Source organism: Sinocyclocheilus anshuiensis, unplaced genomic scaffold (assembly GCF_001515605.1).
Source record: "Sinocyclocheilus anshuiensis isolate Anshui unplaced genomic scaffold, SAMN03320099.WGS_v1.1 scaffold964, whole genome shotgun sequence".
NCBI lineage: Eukaryota > Metazoa > Chordata > Actinopteri > Cypriniformes > Cyprinidae > Sinocyclocheilus > Sinocyclocheilus anshuiensis.
In genome coordinates, this window is record NW_015552666.1 from 36,326 (window position 1) to 47,504 (window position 11,179).

Here is an 11,179-nt window from a genome sequence, read left to right on the forward strand (position 1 = left end):
AAACAAATCTGATATAACAGCTGTTAAGGCGTCTTTGTTGTTAAGTGATATTCATACATGAGGTACTGGGTTGTCCATGTGAGCCACTGCAATAAATACAAACATGAATCATAAAAAAATACAAATCAAATGTTTCTGTTCCCCAGAGAGGTAGTTTGTTATGGTTACATTTTGGACTCGGAAAAGAGACCAACATCAATTTCATCTTCGTCTTTCTCATGTCTCGCCATCATCATCATCACCATGCATACTGTATACTTTGCAACTGTTTAAACGTGACATGTTGTCCTGGTTTGTCTGATCTATATTTATGGGAAGTGCTGCAGGGATATTCTCACTCGTTCATCGTGAAATCAGAATGAAACAAGTGAGTGAATGATTACAAAAATGCTCAAGACTGGAAGATTTCATAGTTTTCCAGTTTAAAATTGAGTGTACGCCCTCATCCCACAAAGTACTGAGCAGCTTAGAATAGACAGAAGGCATGAAGACGATAAAACAGACAGTCGAAAGACAGCAATAAGATCATGAAAGAAAAATGTATAGAGCTCTGTAAGCATCAGCCCTATATTGCGACTCAAGGAGCCCTTGACGACAGTCTCGCAAATATCACTTACAGATAATTTATACAGTAGAGAAAAGGACTCTTACATAATTAAAAAGCATAAAAAGATCAATTAAAGTGAATAACTGTGAACAGCTGAGGCCAAGTTAAGGCAGTTATGTTTGTTTTAGAGGACACAACGCAGCCAGTGGCTAATGTGATATTAACACGGTGTCATGCAAAAACAAAGTCTATACCATGCCCGACATGTATAGATAATTATTACTGTTTAGATAATAACATAATTACTGTTTAGATAATAACAACCAGCATAAGAGAAGAATGCTGAGTTGTGTTATGCTGTAATCAGAATATGCTTTGAAGAACCTCCCTGTGCCAACAAAATATCAAATATACCCAGGAAGCATGGAACACCACAGTAACAGATGACAAAAATTTAAATCATAAATTACCCAGCATGCTGCTTTTAGTTACTTTAAAAACGTGAGAACCAAATAAGTTAGTATTATCTCCCAAAGCAAAACAAACTCCCACAACATGTCAGGAAGATACCATAGTTCATGGGTCATAGTTCACTCCAAACTATGAAACTATGATTTTTTTTCTTTTTTTAAAGTGACATGATTTTCAAGTATTCCAATTAATTTTATTTATTAAGAATGTTTTCCCACAATTTTTGAATACCATAATGTGAAAAAAAAATCCTCATTAATGTAATATGAAGAGAAAAATATATACTATTTAAAATGTAAATAATACATAATTGTAATATGGATGATATCCATTGTCATATTAGAGTAATTCAAATTTCATCTGGGGAGATTCTTTTCTTTTGGGTTGAAATATGACCCAGACATTTTTATTTTAGCTGTATAACTCTTGCTTGTGTGAAATGTGCTATAAATAAAAAAATAAAATAAATGAAATTCATGATAAAAAAGCATTCAGGATTTTGTTAGCGGTGTCATGAGAAAAAAAATATGATTGTTAACGAAGGATAAAATGTTGAAAAAAAAATGTAATTAGTTGAACTAATCAAAAAAAAAAAGAATGATAGAATGGAAGATTTGAGAAATATGTAACCTACAGGACTTTACGACAATGTAAAGAATGGAGGTTAAGCTGTTTTTTAAAACGTAAATCATGATTCAGTTTCCTGTATGTTTTCATAAACGCAGTTAGATCGTAGTCTTTGTTTACCTATTCATTATAACCAGCCAGGGCTGCAGGGTCTCCCTCTGCTAGATTCTACCATTAGCCACAAGAAGCGCTTATATCAAACTCTATTTACACTGATTTGAAAAGTTACGAATATAGATACCGAGTCTTATTTACAGGTTAGCTGCGTGGCGAGCGCTAATGCTGCACTGACCACTTTGTGGAGGCGTCAGGTTATTGGCCAATCACAGCACAGGCAAATAACAGGAGAGAAGATAGCCATTGTTCAGCGACTTATCAGAGCTCTGGAGGCAGAGGAAAGGGAGGCGGAGCTGCTGTTTGATTGGTTAAGTGGCTAGGCGAGGGGTGAGTTAGAGCTGTGTGCTTGCATTAGTACTTTTAACCCTGTGCATTTAAAGGCAGGAGGTGAAGAGACAGGACATCAGCAGTAGTGGACAGCGCTTTGGGGACCATGCAGAGGTTTAGAACAGGACTGCACGCTCACACACTCATCCTACACATGCAGTGTAATACTGTTGGCTATTGATAATACAGTAAAATATACTGTATTGAGTTGCCACAGTGAAAAACACCATGACCATATTACATTCTCATGAGAATGTCTTCCTTACATACAACAAACAAATGCAAACATCTATGGCACTCTCTAGCCGATCTGTAAATGATGAGGGATACCACTTACACACGCACGCACGCACCCACGCACGCACGCACGCATGCACACACACACACACACCTGCACTGCTCAGGGCTGTAAACATTAAACTCAATTGACAACTACAGTATACTAGAGCCAGTGGATTTAAGCCAAACTTCATCCTGGAAACTCTGTATGCATTTTAAGGTGATTGACCGTACATTCACTCCACTCCACAATCCTCCGGGTCACGCCGTTTGACCCGCATGTCTTGCTCCGACTTGGGTGAACTTGCTAAGTGACCTGTCCACCGAACACCTCCAGCACCAGAGGGGTCAGCTGCATGCTGTGTTCGGGCTGGAAAGAAAGGGAGCGATACTGTTTGGAGTGCTCTTCGTTCAGGCTGCGGAGGTCCGCCAGCTTCTGGATCATCTTAGCGTAGAGCAGACACCCCCCCGGGTGATGCGCACGGATATATGCCTGCAGAACCTCAGATAACCTGTCCTGCAACGCTTCCACTCGCTCGTGGTCCTGCACCCCAGGCCGGTCTACGAGCACACAAACACAGACAAGTGAGATTTCTGTTTGCAAGCACAGGCTTGTTTCACGGGATGAAGTCTCAGTCTGTCTAATGCTTGGTGCATATGGGATACACGCTGACCTGGAGACAGCAGGCAAATGGCCATCAGCAGCACATGTTCCTCCTCATGTAGGTTGAGCTTTTTCAAGCCCACCTGAAACTTCACCAGAGGCTCCAACAGCTCCAGAGTGTGTCCAGCTGTGCCCCCAAACATACACAAAATCAGGATGATTTCATTAGGCTCATTATTAACAGAGACTAACTACAGGTGTTGTTCATCACAAGGACTATGGACCTTGTTCACAACGTTTGATAACCAGAAAGTGATTAAAAACCTTTTTATTTCATTTTTGAAAACAGTATCTATTGTTTTATAATTACTTATTAATTGATCATGTTTATACAGTAATTATTATAATTAATTATACTTAATTCATCATTAATTTAAATTTAATTTAAAACAAGCTTCAGTAAAACAATTATAATCAATACTTTCATGTATTGGTCTATATTTATGCTAATTTCTAATGTTAATTTGTACATATACAGTTTAAACATTTAAAATGAATTAATTGAACTAGTATAAATTAACTATTTAAAACATTAGCCTAGATAAATGCTGTAAAAAAAATATTATTCATTATTAGCTCATTATACCTGATGCATGTGAAGTTTGAACTTTGCAAAATGTTACCATAAATGTTTGTGCTATATTCTTTTAAAAACAAATGTCAGTCTTGGTAGTTTGTTAATTTTATATGTTGTTACCCAAAACAAAGATATGAATACATTTTTAATTTTGGCTTAGTGTCCACATTTTTTGGAGACAGTATATTGTCTCCATGCATAAAACTGGGATAAAAATAAAAATTAATTTGAGAAAAAAAAAAAAAAAAAAAATTAACCTTACAAAACTTTCACAAAATCACCAAACCCACTGCTGACATCAAATAAAATGCAAATGAAACCTTCTCTTTGCGATATACCAAGTAAACTTTGACATAATATGTAACTATTCAGTGTTATTTTTGTATGTTTGTGTGCTATTATGTTATTTATCAATATTTTGAATTACCTTTTATTTTTTTATTTTCAGTTTCATTTCCATTTTCAGTAATTTTGTTTTGTGGTTTTGTCATTTTAATTTTTTTAATGTTGTTGTTTTTGATATTTCTATTTAGTTTCATTTTTATTTTTGTTTCAGTTTTAGTTTTATTAATTTTAGCACATCAAACATATTTTATTTCAGTTAGTTGCCAGGGCAACATTTATAATATTCATTTAAGTTTGTAAGCTTTATTTCAGCTTTATTTCAATTAATGAAAATTATTTTTTAATTTAGTTTTAATAAACAATAACAAAACTGCAGCCACTGCATGAAACAATGTATGTTTGTTTGCGTGTACCTTTCGTGACATCATTCACGCAGTATTTAAACTCGGGTCCTCCACAGCTCCAGCTCATGTCCTCCAGACTGAAAGACTGGTTGGACCTGAGCATGATCACTTCTATAGCACTGGACTTGAGCAAAGCAATCTGATCTTCAGCTGTCAGCTCTCTAAGACACACAAACAGACACAAATGCACACACGTCAAATGTTGGCTCATGCTGGATTCTGTGAATGGCAGATGAAGAGGGAGTGGGTGCATTCAGTGCAGATAACATGACACTCCTATGGTTACCACAGCAACATGCGGTCCATCATGCATATGTATGTGCGCGCATTCTGAGGAAGCTGGGATATACATGGAAGTGCACAGAGGCAGGCAAGAAACATGTACGGAGAGTGACAGTCTATAAGATCAAACATATTTTTATGCTCCTGAGGAAATTAAATCGATGATAGTCATGTTAACATTGGCCTGTTGGGAAAAAGGTGGAACCTTCCACAAACAAGCACCACAAAAATGGATTAAAGGAATGTAGAGATCATCCTTGCTCAAGACCTACAAAAATGAAACCCTGTGAAATTAAAAGGATAGTTCACCAAAAAATTAAATGAATTGCTGTTAATTTACTCACCCTCAGGCCTTTCGAGACGTAGGGGACTATTTGTCTTCAGTAGAACAGTAAAGAAGATTTGTAGCTGAAAAATGGTCCTTGGAGATTCATAAAATGCAAGTGAATGGCTACCGTCACTTTAAGAATACAAAAAAAAAAAACATATACAGGCAACAAAAACAATACCCGTGGCTCCTGATGATATATTAAGGCCTTATGAAGAAAAACGATCAGTCAGTGCAAGAAACTGAATATTATTTACAACACAATTACCTATAACCCACAGACTCAGGCAACCAGGAAACCAGATTCTTTTCGGACAGTTTGATTTAATGAAAAGGTTCAAATAACTGATTCATCAATTTGTTTAATGTAATCAGGTAATGACATAATGTACACGCAATTATATTATTAAAGCACCCAATAATGAAGTGAAACACAGATGTTTTACTTGTCTAAAGCATTAAAAATGAAAAAAAAAAAAAAACGAGTCTTAATCAGTGGTAGCCATTGAATTGTATTTTATGAATTACCAAGGACCATGGTTTCAGTTAAAAATCTTCTTTACTGTTCTACAAGAAAAAAGTCACCTACATCTTGGATGTAAATTAACAGCAAATTTTTGGGTGAATTATTCCTTTAAGAACAGCTTTATTCAGCTGAACGGAGCATGTATATCATGTCCCGGAATGCTCTAATTTACTTAGATTTTTTTTTTTTATTGACTATATAAAGTATTGTTTTTATAGAGTTTTTGAAAACTAGTACATATTTTCTGATGTTGTACAGTAAAAATCAAATCTGCAAAATTCAAAACACAACTGAATTCAGATATATATGTAATTAAAATCAAAATTACTGCTGTAAAAAAAAAAAAAAATCTGCTGCTGTTTTTGTGCTGTAAAATTTCTTCAGTTTTGTTGCAAAACTGAATTCCTTCTGGTAACTGTCAAATTTCTTCAAATTGCAATTCAGTAAATCCCTCCTCCTGCCATTTCAAATAAAATTAATTCATGAATTTAGAAAAAAAAAAGACGGTTCACAAACAAAAATTTACCTGAATCCAGGAATCGTCTTGGCAAATCCGATGACCTTCTGAATGCTGTAGGAAACCAGGTCAGCCAGGTGAGGAAGCATGGAAAGACCAGTGCCCTCATCCTCCTTTGAGTCTGGACTGGAGTTTAAACCCTGCTCCTGATACATCATCAACATATTACTCAGATTCATCTTACGATCTCCTGACTCTACAGATGTGAAGAGAGAGAGAGAAAGAGACAGAAAAAAATAAACAAAAAAAGATCAAAGATGCTTTGCTTCATCTGAGCCACCTTTCAAACTCAACAATCCATGTATTAATCCATGTCCTGATTAACAGAAGCGTTATCTCCCCCTTGTGTATGTTTCAAAATCTGCCAACAGCCTTATATAATACAGCCAGACAACAAACAACTTCTGTTTTTAATGTTTTAGTGAACTGTAAGGAAATATTGTGAAAAAGATTATTTCAGCAATTTTGTGTACATTAAATTTGCTTTCATATATTATGACTGCACAATTATGGGGGAAATCAATGTTGTTTATTTTTCTTGACATTGTAACTGCATTTATTCATTTGGATTTTTTAAAATTCAAATTTGTAATAAATGCTTACTAAAGCTTGCACTAAAATCACTGAAGACATCTGCAGCAATCAGAAAATTAATCTGAACTGTTTCGATTGGTATTTTTATTTATTTGTAAAAATCTTAAAGTACTCATAGTGTGCGCTGTAAGATTATGGCCACACCCCCCCACCCCAATAGAGAGTTTATGATTAATGTCATATTTAAAGTTACAAAAACAACTTGCTGCTTCCAGGATGAGCCGTGTGTGTGTGTGTATACATGTACGCATGTGAATAGTCTGTTTGTCATTAGAGTGGCTCTCCTGTGACGTCAGGCAGGGTGAGACCCTTACGAAAAAGAAGTTTATTCAAGTGTGCTATTAGTATACTTCTTTTAAACTAAAAATAGGAAAGTATACTTTTAGTCTACTTTTTATGTACTTCTCAGAAATATACTTAAAATGACATTTAAGTATACTTGACTTATACTTAGAAAAAGTCTAAATATATTTTAGCTATAATTGTGCTCCTAGAATCCGTGTTTTCATTGTTATACGGTAGGGGGTGCTAGTACACATCTTCTGTACAGAATTTCCAAAAAACACAAGTGAAGAAGAAACCGAAACAACAGATGCTTCCACATGTAATCTAACACGATCATCAGACATAAAACAGTATCAAAACTATGTAACATTATGGAATAAAATGTCGACCCATGAAGAGGTAATAATAACTGTCAAGCTTTGGGGTGTTGATCGACTTTATCTACGTTTTGATTATCATTCTGAATCCAATTCAGTCTTTTTTTTCAGCTTTTTGTTCAAAATGTTGTTTATTTCTTTATTTTTTATTTATGAAACTTATCCACATTCAAGTGTTTAAAAAAAGAATGAAGCTAGAATAAAATGTTTTTGTTTACAAGCAGATACCCTGTTCTTTTGATGTTTTGTATGTTCAGATATTCATGTAACAAAATATATACAAATTAATACCTAAATAGGGACATAGTAGTATACTTAAAGTATGATGTAAAGTTCACTTAAAGAAAACTTACGAGTATACTTGCAGTATAAAACTACTAAACTAGTAGTTTACTAAGACCATACTTCAAAGTGTACTAAAAATGCTACTACAAGTATTTAATTAGTAAACTATCAGTATACCTATAAGTTCACTTTTAGTATAGTTGCAGTACAAACTAAACATTTTGATGTAAACTAGTTGTGTACTCAAAGTTTACTACTGTTATACTTAAAGTATACTTAAAAGTATACTTTTATATACTAGAAAGTGGGCCAATTTAGTCCCAAGGAGTATTGAAATAGTACACTTACAAGTATACTACTAGTACACTGATATGTGTATACTTACTACATAAAGTATACTTAAAAATATACTTGAACTTTACTTAAGTATACTTGCTAAAATAAACTTGAAGTATACTACTTTTTGGTAAGGGGATGGACAGAGCCTGCTGTGCATATAAGACACACAACTCTCTAACACACAAACACACGCCTGCCCGCGCCTCAGACTGGGCTGAAAAATATTTCTCAGAAGAAACTTAACAGGTGATTTACGCACAAATGAGTGTTTGTGTGCATTTGTTTCGCATGTGTATATGCTTGTGCGTTTGTGTGTCACCTGGAGAGTGGCTGAAGGAGTTTGACGAGGCATCTGATAGTGAATGAAGAGACGCGGCTCGGCTGGCACTACGTGTAACTGGACCCTCTCTAACTGGAGGCTGCAACAAAACACACATAAACATAAGAACACACTGAAAAAAAATAGCAAAGGATGCCTAAGTAAGAAAGACAAAAAAAATTGGACCCAAAAAGTATTTGAGCACTTAAAAATGTAAGAATGTCTCTGCATTATTATATAACAAAATATCAAAACAATGGGATTTATTTGACATATAGCAAACATTTGGGATATCATATATACATCACCATTCAAAAATTTGGGAATAGTAAGATGTTTTTTCATTTAAAAAACAAAAATCTATATTTTTATTCATCAAGGACACATTAGATTGAACAAAAGTGGAAAATGCTGTTCTTTTGAACTTTCTATTCATCATAGAATTTTTAATCATGGTTTCCACAAAACTGATTTCAACATTGATAATAATAAGAAATGTTTCTTGATCACCAAATCGGCATATTAGAATGATTTCTGAAGGATCATGTGACACTTGAGACTGGAGTAATGACTGCTGAAAATTCAGCTTTGCCTTCACAGGAATACAATCCATATTATATATTAAAATAGAAAACAGTCATTTTAAATTGTAATAATACAAAATAAATACAGCCTTGGTGAGCCTATTGAGACTTCATTCAAAAACAATTTTTTTAAAAGACAAAAATCTTACCAACCCCAAACATTTGAACGGTATGGTATGATCACTTAAAATCATTTTAGCACCAGTTGGTTGAGAAATGTTAAAGCTCTAGAATCATTTGTTTACAGATGCCGCTTGGTTTGATGCTTAATGTTGCCTGCATTAAATATCACTTAAGTGTCCAAAACCTCACTGGGCCCACTGTTCAAGAACATCTTAAAACTGACTGAATGGTATGCAGAAGAGAGGAAGAGAACAGAGAAAAATCAGATGAATAGTTTACTCTGAAGCGTGAGAAGTCAGAGTAGGAATCGTCATAGGTTTTGTGATGCGCATCCACCAGCGTATCAATGATGCTGCGCTGCTCTTCTGAAAGCTGGGGCTTCTGCACCTCCCTCTGCGCCTCCTCAACCTTTCTCCTCTGGATCAGCTCCTTTTTCCTCTGAACTTCCTCATCCGTCAATATAACTGAAGGAAAAAGACAGATGAGTATTATTGCTATGCCCATGTAATATAATTTTATTACAGGTAAAATACAGATTTAAAAAATGAGGAACTAAAATCGTATGTTGTTCTCCAGTGTTATATTACAACCATAATTCATTATAATTTACTTTAGTATAGTTTGATAGAGTACAGTTTAATCAATAGCTTTAATTTAATTCAGTCTCATAGATACTGACAATGAGGAGAACAATTCCATCAGACCATTTTTACTTGTAGAAATGTCTGAAAAAAAATTGAACCACATTATCTGAACATTTATTTCCCTTTCTACTGGATATTTCTCTTCCTTTCCCCCCACTAATCTAAGCATTATTTATTATTAATTTTCAGTCTCTCTAAATAAAAATTAAACTTTTTATTTGTAGGTTTAAAGAAATATTCAGGTTTATAGCTATTACAATTGTTGGGGACATTAAAACATTTGCATCAAATATTGCCTTTCTATTACTTAATTCAAATATATCTTATCTTTCTGCATGTGATGTTTGTTTAAAAAAAAAGTGATAACATACAAGCTATAATTTCCACTGATGATTCTTCAAAACACAAGAGCAATCAAACATTGTGAAATCCATATTCTGAAGCAGCTTTCACTTTCAAAATGATTCGCAAAGAGCTGCCACTCAGGAGCATGTGCTCATAAATGGTGAAACTACTTCCTTAGCCTAAGTATCATTTTGCTAACTGCCTTTCGGGGCCTTTTGTGAATGGATCATCTTACATGCTTTTGTTTGGAACAACCTTACAAATAGCATGCCATTACTGCAGAGCCCTTCAAGATCACAAAAATGACATTTGGAAGCTTTTGAAACTCCAGGTTAAATAAAAATCTAAACTATAATTAAAACATGATATAACAAAGTATGTCTTGGCTCCCAGTAATCAGTGTTCCGAGATGTGTCATGTTGGCTAGTAACTCACACTCTTTCATCATGCCAATATCCAGGCAACGCTTGAGTCTGCAGGCCTGGCAGTGGCGACGGTTATCTTTAGTGATGGTGCAGCTTCCATTAAAGGGACAGGTAAAACTGGCCTTCCGCTTCATACTGCGCCTAATGAACACGCACGCAAAAACGCTAAAAAATAGTCTGGCAGTATCACATTGGTTACAGATAATATGTGTTAATGGGTTTCTTAATGAACATCGGTGTAAATGTGCGAATACCAAATTGGATGAGAGAAAGTGCATGAATGTGTACCTGAAGAAGCCTTTGCAGCCCTCGCAGGTCATCGCATTAAAATGAAAGCCAGTGGCTTTGTCTCCACACACACCACAGATCCGTGGAACATTACGGTCAAACTCATCTGGCACTTGAGTGGATGTACTAATGGCTGACTCCATCACTATAGGAGACGAAGGAGGAGGAGGAGAAACAGAGTCAAACATACAGAGTTGTGCATTTATGGGGATGATGGGAACATAAGATCACAATATTACAATTTAAAAGAACCGTTTTCTTGTTGAATATATTTTAAATTGTAATTTATTCCTGTGATGACAATACTGAATTCATAAATGAATACTTTTATTTAGCAAGGGCGCATTCATTTGATAAAAATGACAGTAAAGACATTTATGTTACAAAATATTTATATTTCAAATAAATGCTTTTGAGCTTTCTATTCATTAAAGAATCCTGAAAAAAGTATCAAGTAGGGTTGGGCGATGTCTACAAAATTGACATCGGACGATGTCTACAGTGAAACATCGCGATGGACGATGACATCGGCGGGGGCGGGGGCGGGCGGGGGGAGGGGG

At 35.1% G+C, this 11,179-nt stretch overlaps 1 protein-coding gene across 4 annotated transcripts in view; it reads right to left on the bottom strand.

Annotated features, from left to right (window-relative positions):
* Positions 1–2,558: 2,558 nt before the first annotated feature.
* Positions 2,559–11,179, bottom strand: part of LOC107667372 (vitamin D3 receptor B-like) — a 19,316-nt gene continuing 10,695 nt past the window's right edge. For 3 of the 4 annotated variants that reach the window (XM_016459018.1, XM_016459019.1, XM_016459017.1), the window contains 8 exons: positions 10,620–10,764; positions 10,342–10,472; positions 9,197–9,381; positions 8,211–8,310; positions 6,021–6,207; positions 4,368–4,519; positions 3,043–3,159; positions 2,559–2,929 (listed from right to left, as the gene is read on the bottom strand). In XM_016459018.1, coding sequence (XP_016314504.1) covers positions 2,676–2,929; positions 3,043–3,159; positions 4,368–4,519; positions 6,021–6,207; positions 8,211–8,310; positions 9,197–9,381; positions 10,342–10,472; positions 10,620–10,762 — 1,269 coding nt within the window. In that variant the 5' untranslated portion in view covers positions 10,763–10,764 and the 3' untranslated portion in view covers positions 2,559–2,675. Of the gene's footprint in view, positions 2,930–3,042; positions 3,160–4,367; positions 4,520–6,020; positions 6,208–8,210; positions 8,311–9,196; positions 9,382–10,341; positions 10,473–10,619; positions 10,885–11,179 lie in introns of those variants that run through there. The other variant, XM_016459016.1, reaches the window with a different exon arrangement.